Source organism: Eucyclogobius newberryi, unplaced genomic scaffold (assembly GCF_026437365.1).
Source record: "Eucyclogobius newberryi isolate DKJ021-1_F unplaced genomic scaffold, fEucNew1.0.hap1 SCAF_290, whole genome shotgun sequence".
Lineage (NCBI taxonomy): Eukaryota > Metazoa > Chordata > Actinopteri > Gobiiformes > Gobiidae > Eucyclogobius > Eucyclogobius newberryi.
The window spans coordinates 40404-64439 of NW_027315935.1; the positions used below are offsets into that span (position 1 = coordinate 40404).

General features: G+C 43.7%; 1 protein-coding gene across 1 annotated transcript; it reads left to right on the forward strand.

Moving 5' to 3' along the window:
• Nucleotides 1-329: 329 nt before the first annotated feature.
• LOC140373433 (melanocortin receptor 5-like) lies at nucleotides 330-20484 on the forward strand. The gene is made up of 4 exons (XM_072459901.1): nucleotides 330-535; nucleotides 9027-9133; nucleotides 17386-17574; nucleotides 19284-20484. Exons 1-4 carry the CDS (start codon nucleotides 383-385, stop codon nucleotides 19852-19854), a joined length of 1020 nt encoding a protein of 339 aa, XP_072316002.1. The 5' UTR covers nucleotides 330-382; the 3' UTR covers nucleotides 19855-20484.
• Nucleotides 20485-24036: the final 3552 nt, after the last annotated feature.

The following is a 24036-nucleotide window of genomic DNA, read 5'->3' on the forward strand; positions in this document are numbered from 1 at the left end:
CCTTTAATACAAAGGTCAACTTTAAATAGTTTGGAAAGGTGTAAAGATGTAAAAAGGGAGAGTAGGGAACATGTGTAGGTGTTGCATGAGGATGTGGAGGCTTGAGCAAACAGGAGGTCGGGGTATGACTATAATGAAAAAGGGCATTGAGTTAGAGAGAGGCTGTGCTTGTGTTGTCAGTGCCTCAAGATCGTTTCACTGTATAAAACTGCATGGCAGAGCTCCCACAAAACACACTTATTCCCCAACGGCAACAGGTACATGTGTCTCATTTTCTACCCTCAAATGTATCTTAATTACATTTTCTTCTCTCCTTTCTCATTCTATCTGCATAATGGCTTCTAGTTTACTCCAGCTCTGATTGGTACTGGACCACAGCAAGATGAATGTGTCTGAGGAGTCCTCCTACAGAGAGGGGGCACTGTTGAGTAACTCCTCATGGGGCGAGTACCCTCACAACTACACATTGGCCCCTCCACTCAAGAGTGGGACGACCAAGCCAGCAGCATGTGAGCAGATGCACATCGCTATAGAGGTAGTTAATCTTTTACACATTAAATGTTTTGTGTCTATTCTGTACTTCAAGTTCTTGTTGATACACTTTTGTATTTTGTTTGTCTAACAAACAAAGCATGATGTTTTTCTCGCCTGTCATTCTGCTAGTTACTTTGCACTCTATGTAGTTTTCACATCTTTTGTGATTTTCTATTCATACTGTTCCCTGTCGTCTTTTCTGTCTATTAAAGTCTATTGGAGGTGTCCAAACTCTTGTCTACTGAATGTGTCATTAATACAGCAACTTCAACAATGTTACACAACGTCTCCCTCCTGATTATTATTTCTAGCTAGGGATATAGAATTTGATTGGTTGCTTTGTTTCTTTGGTACTCGACTTCTGATCCAAAGGTCGGCGGTTCGACTCCCGCTCGGTCAGAGCGGTCAGATCCACCGCAGGTTGGCGGTGCGATCGCAGCTGCCTCATGTGAATACTGCCGTTGTGTCCTTGGTTAAGATACATAACCCAACTCGCCCCCAGTGTCTGCGAACATTGGTGTTGTTGTTGTTGTTGTTGTTGTTGTTGTTGTTTTATGGCGGTTGGCATCCAATTGTTGCATTACCGCCAGACCTTATTCCTCAGACTTTTCGTAGTCCTCAGACTGTCGTAGTCCGTAAAAGTACTCCTTCCATTGCTTTGGTGTTACAAAGCCCATGAGGTCATGATATGTCTTTGTGACTAGAATAGTGAGGAATAAAGTCTGGCGGTAATGCAACACTTGGATGCCAACTGCCATAAAACAACAACAACAACAACAACAACAACAAGCCCTGGACTAAAACTGTGAGGAGACTTTTCTCAACACCCGGTCTGGAGAGACGGGAGATGGCGGAGGAGAGTGGATCGGGGATGGAAGACGTTCTGGACGGCGTGGAGGAGCAGCCTTTTCTGCCTGCACGTGCCCGGAAACGTAAAAAGTCCCTTAGCTCGTCCGAGGGTTCTGGGAATGAGCAGCAGGATGAGGCTGAAGCTATTGATATCCGGGGTGAGAGCAGAGACTGTAAGGTGATCATAAAGCTTGCACAGGATAGTGCATCCTTTAAGGAGTGGAATTCAGTGGCATTGTCAAAGAGCCTAACTGTAGCTGTGGGAGTGATCAAGAGTGCGAGTGTCCTTAGAGATGGCTCGCTGCTGGTCGTGTGCAAGGACGCGGCTCAGCAACGGAAGGCGATTGGAACTAAACGTCTGGGTGGAAAGGACATTCTTGTGTCTGATGCTGAAAGAAACACGGTCAGAGGAGTTATCGTAGGTGTCCCTACGGCAACGTCTGTGGATGAAGTTAAGGAGAATTTGACTGGAGTTACGGTGGTGGACGCTAGGCGGTTGAAGGTGACCCGGTTTGGGGTAAGATGTGACAGCTTGTCAGTAATGGTAACACTTGAAGGGAGGTGCCTGCCTAGTAAGGTGTTCATTGGGTACATGTGCTATAGCGTCAGGCCATATGTTCCGCCGCCCCTGCGTTGCTTTAAGTGCCAGCGCTTTGGGCATATTGCAGCGGTCTGTAGAGGGAAGCAAAGATGTGGTAAATGTGCAGGAGACCACGAGTATGGGAAGTGTGACGTGGGTGCAAAACTGAAGTGCTGTAACTGTGGGGAAGAACATAGCTCTGCCTACGGGGGATGCAGGTTTAGCAAAAGAGCTGCTGAGGTGCAGAAAATAAAGCTCTCTCAAGGTATATCCTATGCAGATGCAGTCAAGAAAGTTTCAAGTAACGAGTTTAGAGTAAATACAGAGAGAGGAGCCAGCGCTGCTCCCAGCCAGGGCGAAATGAGAAAGGCCAGCGTGGCTCCCAAGAAGTGTGAAGGTTTCAAGAGTGGAGGTCCCAAATGTGCAGGTTCCAGAATTAATGAGAATACCCTGGTTGTGGATAGAGAGGATTTTGTACTCTTTATGGTGGATGTTGTAAACTGTGCTGCTCAGACTCAAAGCAGAACTGAAAGGATCAGGATCATTGCTAAAGCTGCAGGGAGATTCCTTGGAACAAAGGAGCTTGATTGGGCAGATATAGAAAACAGGCTAAAGGCGCTAAATGGGAGTCGGAGTGATGGGGGTCTGCTTGTGGGGAGTCAGAGTGATCAGAGTGACGAGATGGGGGTGGGGGTGGTCTCCTGTCCTCGCCCAGTCTCGTAGACGCACGGCTACCAAGCAGCGACATCAGTGGAAATATTAAAGCCTATAGAATGAAGCCTAAAGAATAAAGCTGTACGGTGGAAGCACCGAACGTCAAAGAAGGAGAGGAAGATGAAGAAGAGTCTCCCTGGAATAAAGCCGGTTGGGTCTCTGAAACAACAACAACTATTCTAGTCACAAAGACATATCATGACCTCATGGGCTTTGTAACACCAAAGCAATGGAAGGAGTACTTTTACGGACTACGACAGAGTCTGAGGACTACGACAAAGTCTAAGGAATAAAGTCTGGCGGTAATGCAACACTTGGATGCCAACCGCCATAAAACAACAACAACAACAACAACAACAACAACAACTTTTACGGACTACGACAGAGTCTGAGGACTACGAAACGTCTGAGGAATAAAGTCTGGCGGTAATGCAACACTCGGATGCCAACCGCCATAAAACAACAACAACAACAACAACAACAACCGGCTTTATTCCAGGGAGACCCTTCTTCATCTTCCTCTCCTTCTTTGACGTTCGGTGCTTCCACCGTACAGCTTTATTCTTTAGGCTTCATTCTATAGGCTTTAATATTTCCACTGATGTCGCTGCTTGGTAGCCGTGCGTCTACGAGACTGGACGAGGACAGGAGACCACCCCCACCCCCATCTCGTCACTCTGATCACTCTGACTCCCCAAAAGCAGACCCCCATCACTCCGACTCCCATTTAGCGCCTTTAGCCTGTTTTCTATATCTGCCCAATCAAGCTCCTTTATTCCAAGGAATCTCCCTGCAGCTTTAGCAATGATCCTGATCCTTTCAGTTCTGCTTTGAGTCTGAGCAGCACAGTTTACAACATCCACCATAAAGAGTACAAAATCCTCTCTATCCACAACCAGGGTATTCTCATTAATTCTGGAACCTGCACACTTGGGACCTCCACTCTTGAAACCTTCACACTTCTTGGGAGCCACGCTGGCCTTTCTCATTTCGCCCTGGCTGGGAGCAGCGCTGGCTCCTCTCTCTGTATTTACTCTAAACTCGTTACTTGAAACTTTCTTGACTGCATCTGCATAGGATACACCTTGAGAGACCTTTATTTTATGCACCTCAGCAGCTCTTTTGCTAAACCTGCATCCCCCGTAGGCAGAGCTATGTTCTTCCCCACAGTTACAGCACTTCAGTTTTGCTCCCACGTCACACTTCCCATACTCGTGATCTCCTGCACATTTACCACATCTTTGCCTCCCTCTACAGACCGCTGCAATATGCCCAAAGCGCTGGCACTTAAAGCAACGCAGGGGCGGTGGAACATATGGCCTAACGTCATGGCACATGAACCCAATGAACACCTTACTAGGCAGGCACCTCCCTTCAAGTGTTACCATTACCGACAAGCTGTCACATCTTACCCCAGACCGGGTCACCTTCAACCGCCTAGCGTCCACCACCTTAGCTCCAGTCAAATTCTCCTTAACTTCATCCACAGACGTCGCCGTAGGGACACCTACGATAACTCCTCTGACCGTGTTTCTTTCAGCATCAGACACAAGAATGTCCTTTCCACCCAGACGTTTAGTTCCAATCGCCTTCCGTTGCTGAGCCGCGTCCTTGCACACGACCAGCAGCGAGCCATCTCTAAGGACACTCGCACTCTTAATCACTCCCACAGCTACAGTTAGGCTCTTTGACAATGCCACTGAATTCCACTCCTTAAAGGATGCACTATCCTGTGCAAGCTTTATGATCACCTTACAGTCTCTGCTCTCACTCCGGATATCAATAGCTTCAGCCTCATCCTGCTGCTCATTCCCAGAACCCTCGGACGAGCTAAGGGACTTTTTACGTTTCCGGGCATGTGCAGCCAGAAAAGGCTGCTCCTCCACGCCGTCCAGAACGTCTTCGACCACCGATCCACTCTCCTCCGCCATCTCCCGTCTCTCTATATTTGGAGAGGCTCTTAGAAAAATGATCAAACTGAACAACGAACATTGGTATGTGAATGGGTGTGTGAATGGGTGACTGTTTCTTTGATGTAAAGCGCTTTGAGTGCCTTGAAGGTAGAAAAGCCCTATATAAATGTGACCACCAATTGGATGCCAACCGCCATAAAACAACAACAACAACAACAACAACTAAAGTCTGGTGGTAATCTGGAAGAAGAACTTTTAGGTGACCCGGTCTGGGAGAGACGGGAGATGGCGGAGGAGAGTGGATCGGTGGTCGAAGACGTTCTGGACGGCGTGGAGGAGCAGCCTTTTCTGGCTGCACGTGCCCGGAAACGTAAAAAGTCCCTTAGCTCGTCCGAGGGTTCTGGGAATGAGCAGCAGGATGAGGTTGAAGCTATTGATATCCGGGGTGAGAGCAGAGACTGTAAGGTGATCATAAAGCTTGCACAGGATAGTGCATCCTTTAAGGAGTGGAATTCAGTGGCATTGTCAAAGAGCCTAACTGTAGCTGTGGGAGTGATCAAGAGTGCGAGTGTCCTTAGAGATGGCTCGCTGCTGGTCGTGTGCAAGGACGCGGCTCAGCAACGGAAGGCGATTGGAACTAAACGTCTGGGTGGAAAGGACATTCTTGTGTCTGATGCTGAAAGAAACATGGTCAGAGGAGTTATCGTAGGCGTCCCTACGGCGACGTCTGTGGATGAATTTAAGGAGAATTTGACTGGAGCTAAGGTGCTGGACGCTAGGGGGTGAAGGTGACCCGGTCTGGGGTAAGATGTGACAGCTTGTCGGTAATGGTAACACTTGAAGGGAGGTGCCTGCCTAGTAAGGTGTTCATTGGGTACATGTGCTATAGCGTTAGGCCATATGTTCCACCGCCCCTGCGTTGCTTTAAGTGCCAGCGCTTTGGGCATATTGCAGCGGTCTGTAGAGGGAGGCAAAGATGTGGTAAATGTGCAGGAGATCACGAGTATGGGAAGTGTGACGTGGGAGCAAAACTGAAGTGCTGTAACTGTGGGGAAGAACATAGCTCTGCCTACGGGGGATGCAGGTTTAGCAAAAGAGCTGCTGAGGTGCATAAAATAAAGGTCTCTCAAGGTATATCCTATGCAGATGCAGTCAAGAAAGTTTCAAGTAACAAGTTTAGAGTAAATACAGAGAGAGGAGCCAGCGCTGCTCCCAGCCAGAGCGAAATGAGAAAGGCCAGCGTGGCTCCCAAGAAGTGTGAAGGTTTCAAGAGTGGAGGTCCCAAGTGTGCAGGTTCCAGAATTAATGAGAATACCCTGGTTGTGGATAGAGAGGATTTTGTACTCTTTATGGTGGATGTTGTAAACTGTGCTGCTCAGACTCAAAGTAGAACTGAAAGGATCAGGATCATTGCTAAAGCTGCAGGGAGATTCCTTGGAACAAAGGAGCTTGATTGGGCAGATATAGAAAACAGGCTAAAGGCGCTAAATGGGAGTCGGAGTGATGGGGGTCTGCTTTTGGGGAGTCAGAGTGATCAGAGTGACGAGATGGGGGTGGGGGTGGTCTCCTGTCCTCGCCCAGTCTCGTAGACGCACGGCTACCAAGCAGCGACATCAGTGGAAATATTAAAGCCTATAGAATGAAGCCTAAAGAATAAAGCTGTACGGTGGAAGCACCGAACGTCAAAGAAGGAGAGGAAGATGAAGAAGAGTCTCCCTGGAATAAAGCCGGTTGGTCTCTGAAACAACAACAACTATTCTAGTCACAAAGACATATCATGACCTCATGGGCTTTGTAGCACCAAAGCAATGGAAGGAGTACTTTTACGGACTACGACAGAGTCTGAGGACAAAGCACTGGAAGTCAAGGCACTGGAAGAAGAACTTTTAGGAGGACTACGAAACGTCTGAGGAATAAAGTCTGGCGGTAATGCAACACTCGGATGTCAACCGCCATAAAACAACAACAACAACAATAACAACTATTTACCCGGGAGATAGCATTTGTATGAATGTTTTGATTTTTGTCATGGTCATTTTTGTCTCAAATGGAGCCCCGTAGAAGTTTGCAGTTGTGATTATTAGGGCTGACTGCCTTGTGCCTTTTTGAGAAGCATTAGAGTAAAATTTAACAACTTCAGAGATTTCAAAGCTCACATTCTTAGTACTGCATAGTTAGAGCTTTGCCATTTATACAATATAGTATAATACAGCTATACGTATTCTCCAGTAGAAAATGTTTAATTTGAATAATTTCATTATTCAAGCACTGTTATCTGTCTGGACTAAAGAAAAAACTATTAGCTTTTTTTTATGGGAGTGTCTGCAGAGCCGCGGCGCGCGGACGAAAAAGCCATGTTATTTTTGTGCCGGCCGCGCGCCGCAGCTCCTGAAACTGCGCCGCTATTTGACCGCGTTTTAGCGCCGTTTTAGACCGCGCCGGGTTAAGGTTAGGGTTAAGGTTAGGGTTAGGGTTAGGGTTAAGGTTAAGGTTAAGGTTAAGGTTAAGGTTAAGGTTAAGGTTAAGGTTAGGGTTAGGGTTAGGGTTAGGGTTAAGATTAGGGTTAAGATTAGGGTTAGGATTAGGGTTAGGATTAGGGTTAGGATTAGGGTTAGCCATGAGGCTATAACGGGCTATAAGGGAAATGCCGCGGTCCCTGAAACTGCGGCTCTCCAGCCACAGCCTTTTTTATATTAGAAAAACGTGAATAATGTTGTAACAAGCAGTACATATGTGAGACTAAAGTGCCACTTCACAAGGGGGGCTTTATCAACAAAGAAGACATGCAAATTCAGGACCCCAGAGTGCTGTGCATCTTCATCATAATCCCACAAACCACTCTATTGAAGACAGTGAGGTGAAGATTCTAAGCAGGGAGAAAAGATGGTTTGAAAGAGGAGTTAAGGAGTCAATCTTTGTAAAAAAAAAAAAAAAGAGGCATGTCAGGGTGTTTTAACTTTAGCTGTAGGTGTTAAAACCAAATCAGAGGACCAACAATGCCACCTGGACATTAATGTATGGGCCCAGGACCATATTGAAAACATTAAAAGAAAGGCGCACAGATTCGTTGTTGACAAGAGGCACATAGACATTTTTTATACAGAAGGATTTATTTATAGATTAGTTCTTTCTTTGTTTTCTATGGATAATAAGTTCCTTAATAAAAACATAGGTCTCAGTGGAATTTCACATTCATTGTTGTTCATAATTACAATCACATTTATGTTGAGCATTGTCCATCAATTAATCGTCATAAGAGTCAAGAGGCAAGGTGGCCCCATGACCTAAAAGTTAAAGATTTAGTTTGAAAAAGCAGAGCAGATAAGCTGGGCCTAAAATGCAGAGCTTTCCTTTCACCTACTGCTGAGAAACTTCTGCTGCACACCCTTGACGCGCAGCGGGCGTAGCTAGTTCAGCCTGCTACACACACATTGGGACCCCAGCTTCCAAAACAACCAGCCGCCAAAGCACAATCCAGGAGTAACCCGTGTGTCGTGGGGTGTGAGCCTTGCCACGGCACTAGAGTAAAACATACCAATGGCAATCTGATTTAAAACCATCTACAATATCAAATTTCTTTAAACCGAAATAGAGGTGTAAGATTCAACCTTCCGGTTGTATAATATTGTATAATAGTCTTTTGAAACCCTGGAACAGGAGAGAACCTAATTAGCATTCTGATGCTAATTAGGTTCTCAGTGAGGAGGGAGCAAAAGTCAGGTTACAATAGGGTTTTGATAGCCCATTACAGGGCTGCTAGAAAACAAAGAAGAGTAGTCTCAAGTGAAACCAAAAACTCCCTTTATCAGGAGGTCCCGCCATTGAGTTCCCAGACTCGATTCGCAGATTGAGAATGAGTCTTGGATGAGAGTCGAAATGTTTTGTTTTTCTAAAAAACAGAGTCCAGATGACTTCAACTGAATTGTTGTACAATGGGACACTCCTGGACGAATGAGGGATTACAATGACATGTTTCCATTTTTAAGTTTCACCACTGTGGGGCTCCGAGCATTGAACACTTCGCACATGCTTATTAGCCCGTTGCAAGGTTAAAAATGCTAAAAATTTTATTTGCTGCAATATTCTTTCCTGATGTTAGGTGATTTTATGCTTAAAATTAAAGCACCCATGAACATAGCAGACACATGTTGTTTCTGTTGAGCTTCTGTTTTTTGGCATGATGATGATTAAAGGAGATATATTATGCGGCATAGACTTTTCCTGTTTTCCCCAAACACCTTTGACGATTAAGCTTTACTTTACTCTTACATTTTTAAAATGGTGATACAGGTAGGCTAAGTCAGCATTGCGTTGCAATTTTGGCATTAAAAAAAAATCACTTCTTATCATCTAAAATCTACCCTATATTTTTTCCATGGCTTTCAGTACTGGCAGCTGTTTATGCACAAAAGTTATTGTGATCTGTGTTTTTGCAGGTTTTTCTGATCTTGGGAATCATCTCCCTGCTTGAAAACATCCTGGTCATTACAGCGATAGTCAAAAATAAAAACCTGCACTCACCCATGTACTTCTTTGTCTGCAGGTAAGACCAATACACTCTTTGTTCAATCTCAATACTTAAGTTTAATTTATAGTTAACTTACACGTATTTATTTGAATGTCCTTGTATGATAAAGTGTACCGTATTTTGCGCACGAAAAAGCGCAACGGATTATTAAGCGCACCATCAGCTATCTGTGTACCATGTGTACTGGTTCATACATAAAGCGCACCGGACGATAAAGCGCATAAGATAAACAAAAGAGACAGATAAGTCAGAGTCAGTTGAGCTTTATGAAACGCGTTCAACTCATCCAGATCAACATTGTTCAACATCAAAACACACTCTGCTATCGCTAACAGACACGTTAGCATATCCAAATCAATTCTCAGTCAAGATCACTTGTAAACACGTAAAATACAAACACAGTACACACTCTGCTACCGCTAAAAGACACGTTAGCATATTCACAACAACTCCCAGCCTCGTTGAGATGCAACACGTAAAATACATCACAATACACTCACTTTTTCAGTTCATTTCTCGTCATCAAATCCTTCAAATGTGCCGAAGTACATCCCGCATAGCTACGACCCGATTTACCTGGGGACTGCCCTGATTGTTTACGTCCCGTGTCCCGGTTTAATGTCTGCTGGGGCGCATAATGGTAAAAGCAGCCAAAGCGCCGATAGTGCTCCGTGCTAAAATCTCTTTGGTCATGTGATCCCGCATCTCGGACCCACGCGGAAGTTCAGTGATGATTCCGGCCTTTTGATTCCCACAGTTGACTGATAGTTTAGCCCGTAAGCGCATTATATAATGGTCTCTTGGCAGCAGCCATCTTGGGCCATCTTCGAGTCCTTAATTTACCGGTAGGTGTCTGCGTTGTGCCTGACTGAAAATGTTGTTTACGTTTTAACAAAGTGTCGCGTGCGCCGCGTGCAGGTAGACTACTATTCCCAGAATGCTTTGCAAATATGTTGTTGGGACTTCCGGGTCCGGAGTACTGTAAATATAGTCGCGCATCGGCGTCTCCTGTCCCAAATCTTCTTTATACACCATGTACCACACAAAATATCTTCGCGGTCAGTAAGCACAACCAGAAATAAACCATATATTATGCGCACCGGACTATTAAGCGCACGGACGGCTTTTGAGGACGTTAAAGACTTTTACGTGCGCTTTATAGTGCGGAAAATACGGTACTAATTTCAATGCAGAAAGTTTCCTGTCTCAATATGAACTTTTGGAGGATTTTGTCAACAATTTAAATGATATTCGTGAAGCTTGTCTGGAGCAGCAGAAAACTTGTTTACATAATTGAACTGCCCTTATTCTATGTATGTCTAGTAGTTCAAAGTTTGGTACGTTAAATTAAACACAATACTTTTTACAACAACTTCCTTTTAACCGGCATCTAATCTTAGAACCACGTTGTTTTAAATGGAGAGATTAATTTGGTAATCTTCCACTAACACAGACTGGACTGCTGAAGCTTCAGTCAGCTACCGTTGGTTAAGTAGTCTGTAATTGCCAATCCCAATGTCATGAGTCAATGTTTTTTAAATGCTTGAGGAAACTAATGCTGACAGAAATTAGTTTGATCTGTTTATCAGATTGGTGGACCAGCCCAACCAGTCCACATGTGCTTTGTGGATCTGGAGAAGGCTTTCGACCGTGTCCCTCGGGGTGTCCTTTGGGGGGTGCTCCGGGAGTACGGGGTCCGGGGCCCTTTGCTCAGGGCTGTCCGGTCCCTGTATGACCGGAGCAGGAGCTGTGTTCGCATTGCCGGCAGTAAGTCAGACCTGTTCCCAGTGCATGTTGGACTCCGCCAGGGCTGCCCTTTGTCACCGGTTCTGTTCATAATTTTTATGGACCGAATTTCTAGGCGCAGTCAGGGGTCGGAGGGTGTCCGGTTTGGGGACCACAGGATCTCATCTCTGCTGTTTGCAGACGATGTTGTCCTGATGGCTCCATCAAACCCGGACCTGCAACATGCACTGGGACGGTTTGCAGCCGAGTGTGAAGCGGCTGGGATGAGAATCAGCACCTCCAAATCCGAGGCCATGGTTCTCGACCGGAAAAAGGTGGCTTGCCCTCTCCAGGTGGGTGGGGTGTCCTTGCCCCAAGTGGAGGAGTTCAAGTATCTCGGGGTCTTGTTCACGAGTGAGGGAAGGATGAAGCGTGAGATCGACAGGCGGATCGATGCAGCGGCTGCAGTGATGCAGCCGCTGCATCGGACCGTTGTGGTAAAGAGGGAGCTGAGCCGAAAGGCAAAGCTCTCTATTTACCGGTCGGTCTACGTTCCTACCCTCACCTATGGTCATGAGCTTTGGGTAGTGACCGAAAGAACAAGATCGCGGATACAAGCGGTCGAAATGAGTTTCCTCCGCCGTGTGGCTGGGCGCTCCCTTAGAGATAAGGTGAGGCCGCACGGGGGGAGCTCGGAGTAGAGCCGCTGCTCCTCCACGTCGAGAGGAGCCAGCTGAGGTGGCTCAGGCATCTGTTCCGGATGCCTCCTGGGCGCCTCCCTCGGGAGGTGTTTCAGGCATGTCCCACCGGGAAGAGGCCCCGGGGAAGACCCAGGACACGCTGGAGAGACTATGTCTCTCGGCTGGCCTGGGAACGCCTCGGGATCCCCCCGGAGGAGTTAGAGGAAGTGTCTGGGGATGTATGTTTATCAGATTTTTCCATCCATCCATCCATTTTCTACCGCTTGTTCCCTTTCGGGGTCGCGGGTGACTGGAGCCTATCCCAGTGACTTCGGGCCTTAGGCTGGGTACACCCTGGACAGTGGCCAACTCGTCGCAGAGCCAACACAGAGACACAGACATTACAGACAACCATTCACTAGGGCCAATTTAGAGTCACCAATTTTGCCTAACACATGCATGTCTTTGGACGGTGGGAGGAAGCCGGAGAACCCGGAGAGAACCCACGGTAACACGGGGAGAACATGCAGACTCCACCCAGAGAGATCATGTGATGTTGGTCTGGCACCCCAATCATCAGATTTTTCTGCTCATTTAATTAATTGAGTATCTTACCTGAAAACTGAATACTGAGGCTATAACCAAATTAAAGCATCTGTTCTAAAGGGTGTATCAGCTCCCCTGTAGGGCTCTTTTTGGGCACTTTATATATTCAATTTGAATCTTATTAATAGTAGATTCTAATAAATGGCATAACATGTTATTAATGCGGTTGTGATATACAGAGTTGGGGTAACACGTTAACTGGTAAAGCGTTAGAGTACTCAAATTACTTTTTAGAGTAACGAGAACAAGTCAGTTTTGTGCTCTCCTAGTTACTTTTCAGTAACACATTTTATTATTTGGTTAGGTCTCATCTCTTTGCTGGTCTCATCTCCTCACCATGTTGTGAGCATGTGCAACTAGGAGACTTGTCATGCCAAAAGGTTAGCACCTTTAGCTGTTCCTTTTGTCACACGCAGGAATCCACAGAGGAGATTGTTTCACTTTTAGGCTCTGTATATCACTGAGGACATGGAGTTCACTGGGGTAGTGGATAGTCCAGAGGAGGTTCCTGCACCAAGTCAGGACGGTAACCATGTTAACACAGACAATAGCAGCTCTGGTGATAGTGAGGTAGCTGCAGGGGAGCAGGTGCACGTAGATCCGATGAGGGTTCAGGTGTGAGTGAGACAGTTGTCAGAAAAAAAGTGGTTGAAGTTGAGCAAAGGTTGGTACACTTGAAGCTAATTTAAGGGACTCAGTCACCAGCTTGCTCAACAAGGAAACCTCCTTTAGTGAGTATGTTAATGATGCACTGACCAAAATAGAGCAGGATTACCATGACAAGGGAGCTAAAATTAAGAAAATCATAGTCACCTGCCTCAAGCGTAGGGATGAACAGTGGAAAAGTGATATTAATGCTTTAAGTCCCACTAGCACCTAGCACCAGCTATCAATCGGAGAACTATTGAAGTGTCTACTGACATAGGAAGTCAACCTGTCCGCCTGGATTTCCCCACGTTTGGACCCAGTTGTGAAGCCGCTGAAGTTCTGAGCTTTGTGGAGCAAGCAGAGAACTTTTTGCGCACTCTCTTGCGCCCAGATGTTGTCATCCGTTTTAAAAGGACCTGCCCTCAGTTGGTGGAAGGTGGCAAATAATCGGATGAAAGATTAGGGTTCCTTCAAAGAGGCCTTCATAAACGCGTTCCTTTCCGCGGACTATATAGCAGAGGTTGAGGATAAACTGAGGGACCTGGTACAGCAACCGGAGCAATGATTGCGCGACTTTGCCTATGATTACCAAGCGTTGTGTTTAAAGTGGAAACCAGATATGGCTGAAGAGGAATCGGGAGATGTATACTTGTCAGAGTTGGTTCAATGGTGGAGCGGGACTGCACTGTACTAAAGGATATTGGCAGAAAGTTCACTCCTCCTTTGAGAGACTGACCAAAAAGGTTGTAGACAAAAAAGTGAAGAAACCGGTTTACTACAGCGGCTGTACAACCTCACACTCACAGAACTGCAAAAGCTGAACTGTTGTTGGTCCCGCTTACTGTCTGTAACCTGCAGGGAGTAGTGGTGGTGGATACTGGGAGTACCTACACTCTCACGAAGAAGAGCTTATGGAAGGAACTTCATGGGGCCCATAAGAACCTGCTCCCCGAGGAGGGACAGAGATTTGTGATGGCTGATGGAGCTGCTAATGCTGCCCTGGGCAAACAAAACTTCAGACTCGACTGGCACAGCTGCAATCTGTACTTGGAGGCACATGTGATGGAGGACAGACACTTTTTCAATGATAATCGGTCTGGACTTCCTTACTGAAGCAGGAGTAAATAATAAACTTGGCTAAACGGGTCTATGGATTACGAGCTGCTGGTGGCTATAATTTCTACTCCTTCCTGCTGCCGTCTCCAAGAATGAACCAGTGGACTGATACGGCCAAGGTGATAAACCTCTATTATGCACCTCAACCTGGCAGAAACCGGAATGACATCCAATCCTGGACTCTGTTGCAGATGACCACCCCTCTGAACTCAAACTGCTCAGGTGACCCTCCGTAGAAGAGCACACCATATACACACAAGAGGAAGTTCCAGTCAAGTCGTCCCAGTGTGGTGGAGTGGCCCAGTGTGCAAAAAGATGTATGGGAGCACACACATGGGCCTGTGCAACCTGCACTGGTACAAACCAGAAAACACAAAGTCCCATCGTTATCTCCAATCCACCCAAGTGAATGCACCGGGGGAGATGCTGGGGATTGACCTCATGGAACCATTTCCCCGCAGTAAGAACGGAAACTGTTTCTTGGCAGTGGACCATTACTCCCATTGAGTAGAGTTGTTCCCTTTACAAGACAGTAAAACCTCACGAGAGAGGAAATCCTCACTCGCTGGGGGTGTGCCCAACAACTTTGGGTCAAACAGGGGGCCCCAGTTTTTGCCCAGCATTCTCACAAACCTCTGCAAAGGTGGGGAGTGATACAGAAGCTCACTACCACCCCCAAACCAACCTCACAGTGAGCTTCAACTGCACCATAGAGACAATGCTCACTTCCTTTGTGGGAACAGCTCCTCACGGCCCAGCAGGAGACCACTGGGAGGACACTCCCAAATACTTTAAAACTGTGACCTTAAGCCATTAGCTGTGTTGCATGTGATTTTGAGTTATATTGTATTCAAGTAAAAGGCGCAAGGCCACAATGCAAGCTTTTGGGGATGGAAGTTTGATTTTATAAGTTCTACATTTGCCAACATTATTGGTGACTAAAACGGGCAACAAAGTTAGGCATCACTTATTCACCCTAAAGGTATAATGGTAACTAGTGCTTTAAGGAGCGGATTGTTACATACTGCTAATTGGAGGATTGGTGTTTACATTACCCACTTTTTTACTACATAATCCTCTTTTCTTTTTCTTTTCTTTTTCTTATATGTAAATTACAAAATCACTTTCCTTGTTATGTGATCTCAGATGCACTTCCTTTAGAAAATAAAATAATGAATTAACTAACTTAGATTTTTTTCTTCTCTGCAAGAAGCTTCTGGTCTTTATACTCTTGCTTCACAACTTTAATTAGTTCCTCTATATATCCTGCATGTGTGGTGTGTGATATTATCGTATACACCCATATTATTTGTCATAGACAGTGTAGTAATGCTAAAATGGGCTATGTAATGAGTCCCAGGCCCACATTCATTTGCTCTCTAACAAGTGCCAGCATCTGCTCATTACAGGTGAAAGTACTGGTGTAATGAATGCATGAGAGGAAATGTGAATGCAACTAGTGAGATCTACAAATTCAATTCAAAGTCATCTGATGTTCCAAAAGGTTTAATTATCTTTATTTAAAAAAAAAAAAATCAGTATAAGGAAAACATTTATACATATTTTAACTAAAAAGGTATACATTTATTGAGTTTTAGAGGCATTGTAATGAATGTCCTTGCAACGTTAGCTTCTTCTGTTCTTTCAAAAATGTAATGTCCCAGAATACATCATAGTCCAAGTCATCGCAGGCTGTCCCGATATTTTTATTGAGCAATTATACAGCATCATGGCAAAATACCGAGCTTCTGGTTCTTACAGTCAACGTACATCAAAACTCTTCTAGTACACAGACACATTTCTTTCACCTCAGATGTTTCTGAGGCTGTTCCAGTGTCCTGAACGTTGAGTTTGTCTGTGTTGTAATGTGATTCTGGAGATTGTAGGAGTTTGTAGCCGCTCAGGTGTTTACAGTACAGTGTTAGCTGCTGTGTAGTAACACGTTCATAAATGGAGGGTTTATGTGATCGCTCTGATTGGTGCTGCAACGATTTTATTGGACAGATTAATTTAATAGTGTTTCAATTAGCCCCAAACAGCAAAGTCCCATAGTTTGATAGGCAGGCAATACACAAACTAACAAAGAAGGCTTTAAGAAGCAATGTACAGTTGATAGACACACATTCATGTATTTTTGAAACACTTATATTATCAAAGTATTTCACAGTGTCAATGTTAGTATAATTGTAGAAATGTGTGCGTGATTGACAAGAGGGGCGTGCCCCATCGCTCATAATGGACCAGCCGCCGTTTCTGTGCTGGTCCCGTGCAGACTACAGAAACAATGCAGCCGTTTGGTTTCGGGCGGGTATCCCGTTCTCCATACATGCCAGGAAGGATTTTATAACAAATAAAATATGAATACATACATACAAACATCAACAACAACAACAACTCATACCTTAATTAACTTTTAAAATGATGGACTCAATTGTGTGTTAGTAGCCTACACTTCATGACATTTAGGCATCGTTTTGCTGATGTATACAATCATAGTTTCAGACTCTAATCGCACAGGACTTGAACGCATGCAAAAGATATGAAAGAGCAAAAGGAGCAAGGGAGGGATGTGTGGTGCATCAGCGGCCCAGGAACAAACATTTCAGCTACAACAAAGATAATTACCTTTAATTACACAGGGAGGGCCGTTAAGAGAAGCTCTCTGTTACTAAATAATGAAGGGAATGTTCTGGGTCGGATAGTGGAGGTGCTGGAGCTGCGTCTTGTCTCAGTGCTTCATTAAACCAAACCTCGCTCACGTGATCATCTGAGGCAGGAGTTTTTTCTCTGGTCTGACTGTTGTTTCATAAATCTATTTAGAGCTTCAGAGGATCGTCTCTGCATTAGGTCAAAGTCATACACTTTATACTGTCACTGCACGGAGGAAGAGCACCGGGAAAGTGCACGAGTTGATGCTCCACTCAACATTATGAGTCATATAATGTATATTCACGCTGGCTGCCTGTGATTGTACCAAATTATACTGCTCCAAGCTGGCAATAGGGAAAGATATAGTTCCCCTGCATTAAAACCTTTTAAGATCTTCCTGTAGATGTAAAAGCAAAAAAAAGCTTGGGTTATTATGTGGGACATTTAAATATCCAAAATATTAGATTAAAAAAAATGTACTAAGAGGATTTTAGACATCTCATTTAGTTTTTTAATAAACTCGAGCTTTTAGATTTAAACTTTAATAAATCAAGCTCAGAAGGGGTGATTTTTATCCCTGTGGGATAAAATGCATTTCACGTTACAATGTCCCATATAGTGCAAAGGATGTAAATGGATAAATGAAATAACCAAATAATTTAGGAGCAGATTGGACAATGATATTATCAGGTGAAAGCCTATATGTTGAGAGAGCAACTGACTAATAAATAAATAAATATAAAATAAAAACATAATGAAAATGAGTTTTGCCTGTAGTGCCTCGCCTTAAATCCCAGATGTGTATGTAATCATAATGTCCAAATGTGATCCTTGTCTTTGTAGTCTGGCTGTAGCAGACATGCTGGTGAGTGTGTCCAATGCCTGGGAGAGCATCATTATTTACCTCCTGAACAACAGGCAGCTGGTGGTTGAGGACCACTTCATACGTCAGATGGACAACGTGTTTGATTCCATGATCTGTATCTCTGTGGTGGCCTCTATGTGCAGCCTGCTGGCCATCGCTGTCGACAGGTAATACTGCAATAACAAATGGTTTACCAACATTTTTTGTCTGCTCATGGCCCTATTCGGATTTTTCATGCCATTTTAACACAAGGGAGGTCCTGAATGCAAAGACTCCCGTTTACAGAATGGAAAACACAGTTTTAGACACATTTCTATCATATTTATTTTCATTTATTTGGTCGGGACAGTGCATGTTAATGAACATACATGAAACACATGATGTAAACACGCCGGATTAGCCTAATTATATCAGCTCTTAATTAGGTTAGTTGAAAACACAAGAATAATGTGTCAAAATTGGTCTATGTCTAGGCAAATGTATAATTTTCTTAAATTAGCCCATTGGTGGGTCAGACTTTTTCATCATTTATTGTTTTATGTGAACCATCTGATGAATTTGAAAAATCTAGCTAAGCTCTAAATCTAATTTCAGTGATATTGGCTTTAGAATTTGAAATCAGGCCGAACAAGGAGGCCTATCAGGCCTTTTTGGCTTGAGGCCTTTTATAGGTATCGACAGGCCAGGCGTATCGCATCTTGTGCTGTCGCAGAGGCAAAAACCCGGGGCTGGGAGGAGTTTGGGGAGGCCATGGAGGAGGACTATTCTGGCAAACTATCCGGCAAGGGGGAAGCAGTGCTTCACCAACACCGTTCATGGTGAAGGTGGAGACCTGCTGACCTCGACTAGGAATGTCGTCGAACAGTGGAAGGAATAATTTGAGGACCTCCTTAACCCCCCTGTCACGTCTTCCGTAGAGGAAGGGGAGACTGAGGACTCGGAGGCTGACTCGTTCCTCACCCAAGCTGAAGTCACTGACTCCGAGGGTGGATGAGATCCGTCCTGAGTATCTAAAGTCTGGATGTTGTAGGACTGTCTTGGCTGACACGTCTACATTGCGTGGCAGTCGGGGACAGTGCCTCTGGACTGGCAGACCGGGATGGCGGTCCCTCTATTCAAGAAGGGGGACCGGAGGGTGTGTTCTAACCACAGAGGGATCACAGGGGGTACTGGAGAGGAGAATCCGACCGATAGTCGAACCTCGGATTCAGGAGGAGCAGAGCGGTTTTCGTCCCGGTCGTGGAACACTGGACCAGCTCTCCATCGGGGGCTCAAGGGTTCATGGGAGTTTGCCCAACCAGTCTTTGTGGATCTAGAGAAGGCTTTTGACTGGGTCCCTTGGTGTCCTTTGGGGGGTGCTCCGGGAGTACGGGGTCCGGGGCCCTTTGCTCAGGGCTGTCCGGTCCCTGTATGACCGGAGCAGGAGCTGTGTTCGCATTGCCGGCAGTAAGTCAGACCTGTTCCCAGTGCATGTTGGACTCCGCCAGGGCTGCCCTTTGTCACCGGTTCTGTTCATAATTTTTATGGACCGAATTTCTAGGCGCAGTCAGGGGTCGGAGGGTGTCCGGTTTGGGGACCACAGGATCTCATCTCTGCTGTTTGCAGACGATGTTGTCCTGATGGCTCCATCAAACCCGGACCTGCAACATGCACTGGGACGGTTTGCAGCCGAGTGTGAAGTGGTTTGTAATCCAGAATGGTTTGTAACTTATTTTCTCTTCTGCTAGAGCAGAATAGATAAACTACAATACATGAATGGGTTTCACTGACTTTTTTTCTGAAGATTTATTTTTTCTTCATTCATCATCTCACTGAAGTCCCTAGTACTTCTATTAAGTCTGTGTGTGTATTCTAAACTATTTATGTTCTCCCGTAGATACATTACTATCTTCTACGCCCTCCGGTACCACAACATCATGACTGTGCGACGTGCTGGCTGTATCATTGGTGGCATCTGGACATTTTGCACCGGCTGTGGCATTGTTTTCATCATCTATTCGGACTCCACCCCTGTCATAATCTGCCTGGTCTCAATGTTTTTTGCCATGCTCCTCATCATGGCTTCCCTCTATAGCCACATGTTCATGCTAGCTCGATCCCACGTCAAACGCATCGCCGCTTTACCAGGTTACAACTCCATCCACCAGCGTGCCAGCATGAAAGGAGCCATAACGCTAACTATACTCCTAGGTATTTTCATTGTTTGCTGGGCACCATTCTTCCTCCATTTAATTCTGATGATTTCTTGTCCGCGGAATCTCTACTGCATTTGCTTCATGTCACATTTCAACATGTACCTCACTCTAATAATGTGCAACTCAGTGATTGATCCGCTAATCTACGCCTTCAGGAGCCAGGAGATGAGGAAGACGTTTAAAGAAATCATATGTTGTTATAGTCTGAGAAATGTGTGCAACAACCTGTGTGCGCTAACGGGAAAGTACTGACCACGAACGAGAAGATTGGAGAACTACAATGGAACATCCAATAGACTGTGATAATCATGATCCATAGTGCATCGGCCATGTACTGTATACAATCTGTAACCAGCATAAGCGGCCATTCAAAATGAATATTTTGTATACAGTATGATTATAAATTCAAATAGCCAACGTTTAAAAAAAATAAGAATGTTCCTTCCAAACCGAGTACTGGTATATGTGCAAACAACTGACAAGCATGAATTATGCTGTTTGTTGCTCACATTGAAACTTGTCATTTGACCAATTAAAATAAAATACAATACAATGCAAGTACCGTTTTTATTTTTATTCAAATCCTATCAAAGTGTAAATTCTGTATCCTTCATGAATGTAAATGAGTTGGCCTGGCTTCTGCTTATATTTACAAAGCTGTTGGCATGATGCTCAGACCGATGGTGACTGGGGACAAATCTAAGTCATCTCTTCAAACATGATCTATAATGGGCTTAAACAGTAGTTTGTGTATCTATGTAACTACATTTTTAAGTAGAAAAATGGCCTCAAGTGTGCTCATATGAAAGCAATCATCAATTCTCCAATACTATTTGGGATAATCTAACCATCCTTGTAGATCTTACATGCACTTTATTCCAAACACTTTATTTCAGAACAGCTTCTACAATACCTAAATCATTTTTACAAGAATGTCTTTGGAGGAAAGTTTAATAGACTATTTTTTTCATTTTCTATAAAGAATAAACACAATGTAAACATGTTTGGATAACAGGCTGGCCACAGAATTGTGCTATGAATAAAAAGCTGCAAGTGTATAGACTATTCTTACAGAAATGTAATGTATTTCCTTTGTGCTGTTTGTTTTGTTCTCCTGTTATACCGACAGTGCAGCGGACATATTGTTTACATTGGATAAGCTCTGACAGGCACAGCTACTTTTGCTGTCGATGAAGGCAGAATTCTAGTGAACTTTTGGACAACATCCACATTTCACAACTCATGGACCAACCCTTCATCTGTTGTCCTCTTAGCACGGTGATAATGAGCTTTTATGCCTATGCTAGTGTTGTCAGAATGGGCTGAATAATGACTGCTATTTGACCTCTATTATAAAGAAGCTTAGCGTGTCACGTCGATCCATGTACAAATGCTGTAAAGAAACACTTCTACTGTATAAAGACCCTGAAATTATCATAACCGTGGTGTCCATATTATGTGCTGGTAGCTTCATTAATAGCGTCAATCTTACGTCAACTTTATTTAAATAACAGAAACTAGCAAATATAAGTGGCTGTTCTTGGTCATCTATGTATGTCAAACTCCCGTCAGTGAACAGTAAAGTGCAATCAAAATACATTAGACAGTGCATACAGTAATTTAAAGCTTTTGCAAACAAAGATGTCAAAATCCCATGAAGAAACAACAGCCATAGGTGATTTATTTAAGGGGCTGTGCCTGATTTTTGTGCAGGTGGTTTGCTGTCCTCTTTCTGCGTCGGATTTCAAAGTGTTATTTTTGGTAGCGAACCAGGAAGTAATGCAAGTGCACTGTTAGTCAGTTGCTGTTAGCACTGGCTAATAAATGCTTATAAACTCATTGCGGGGAAGACCACGCAAAGTTTAAAAGTAACTAATTTTTGTTTGTTTTTCAAAAACAATTTTTAAGACAGTAAAAATCTGGTACAGTGCCTTAAACACATACCTACCTATGGCCAGTAATCTGTTGAGTCCTCAAGCAAAATGTATATATATTTAAAAAAAACAAAAAACAGATGTGTACAGTGCACTACTAGTGTGAAATATTCTCAATCTCAATTTCTTGTAAAATTCCCTCATTTAGGCTTGTAAGTCAATTGATTTGTACAGAAATGCTTACAAAAAAATTAAAACCGTTAAGTCATTAGTTGGCTTGTAGATTGATCTTTGATATGTTGTTTTAAAGCCTTCATGTGCATCCATTTTGACACTATGTTCTACCTCTCACCTGTGAGCCTGTGAACTTTTATAAAACTATTTGCTTTGATGAAAGCATGCTGACATGCTAAACAAACCTTTGTGTATAATTTGAATCCATAAAGTGTTATTAAAGCTATTGTAGGAAGACTACAAAGATGTTTATTTTACAAGGAAACGCTATGGTTAATCTCCATGGTTTGTACTGTAGACTTTGTGCAAATAAGCTAGTGGCTGATACTGCTGACAATCAAGCCTTCTAACTCAAAGTTGTGTGGAGTTTATTAGCATAGCTACTTTTCACGTACGGGATAGAAATTCAATGAGAATCAACATTTTTAATAATAAGTGGAGGAGTGTACAATTATATGAACATGTCTACATAACCTCCCAGCGATCCTTTGTTTCTCACTGTCAAAGTAGATGCATAACTCCATAGAGAAAGGGGAAGAGTCACTGTAAGAATGACTCTTGGATGAGAGTTAAAACTTATTTTTTTTTTCCAAAAACAGTGTCCAGATGACAACAACTGAATCTTTTTCTACAATTGACTTACAATAAACATCTATTTTGCTACTCCTTATCTATGTACCCCATGAGGTGTACACATTTTCAAGCAACCGGTATTAAAATGTAAATGTTTGGAGGTTAAGGCTGATTTACACCAACTCCGTCACGTCCCTTTTGATACCCACACATCAGCCAATTAAACCGTGTTACAACATGTGCATGTTGACGCTGCCGCATCACGTCTTTAATCTGCCTGCGGAAGAAAATATGCAAATATTCTATTGATGAATGGTGCTGTAGTTGGACCAGCTATAGCCATACGGGACTTTACTGTATCAAGACCCTTTCTGTTCTTTCTTTGTGGCAGACCAAAAACAGAGTCTGACTACAACCAGAGCCAAAGTATGGGCCAAAATTTTATTTGCAGTTTGATTTCAGTTTTGCTTATATCCCTCGTGGACATTGACAGTTTATAGCGTAAACTAAAGCCAAAAGCCATCACACGTCACATCTGCCAGCGTACAGCTTCTTATTTTTACTTCACAACTTGAATGTGGAGGAAATTATCGAATATCGAGGGGATGGAAAAATGTTTGCTTCATTAATTTACAAAGAAGAATAGACGTGAGGAGAGAGCAGTGGAGGATGAGCAGAGGATTGGAGAGGAGATGCACATACCCAGCCATTCAGATGTGACAGAGTTGGTATAATTGAGGTGTTGATATTTTCTTATTCACAAAGATACAATAAACACAAATAGTTATGACTATATATATAAAATATATTATGGATATTATGGCACAGAGAAAAGATTGGGTTAATAGGATGGAAGAGAAAATTGCCTTTTCAAGTTTTAATTCATTATAGTGTGTATATGTAAATGAATTCTGTGACTAAGGTACAATCACTGAGTGATGTTTTTTAATGCCTTGTTGCAGCTTCAAAATATCTTTTGCTATTGCTATATTAAGTTATAAAAGAGCCTGTTTTTACAAAAAAAAAAATTGTAAAATGTCCTGATGACAATGTATTGCACATTATAAGTAGTGGTAATTGCATGTAAATTGTCATAATGTTTTGGGCTGATTTCTGTCCGTCCCTCTATCACATGATTCTTGGTACTACACAGATTCCTACACCTTAGCCTAAAAAGCTGTAATATATGTTGACATGTGAATTTTAATGTATGCAATGGAAATATCTGTCGCTGCTTCTGTTGTTATTAAATGTATATGAAAAAGTGATAGTGACATGCCATCTCATATTTGTTTTTAAAGCTTGTGTCATATTCTAAGAGTGAATGGCTGTAGTGACAAATGATTAACTGGAAAGGGCAGGATAATGAAGAGATGCACTGACAGCAGCAAGTGCTTCAAAGGCAAGAGTACATTCATTGACATTTTCCTCCCATCACAAATGAATGATGTTAGTAGAAGTAAGTCACGACCCATAATACGTCTAGGGATGTCCCAGTTTCTTGCTTTGTCCCATGACAGTCCTGAAAGGTGGTAAAAGGTGGTAAAAGGTGGTAAAAGGTGGTAAAAGGTGCAGATTAAAATGACCCTTTTCCAAAGCCACATCCTCAAAGGTGGTAATAAAAACTCCCCTTACGTGGCTTCCATAGTGAAGATGGTGTGGTGTGTCGGACCCTTCCTCCTATATATATATAGGTTTGGAGACACACAGCAGAATGAATGCAAAAGGCCAACAAGGCCAACAAGTGCTAAGC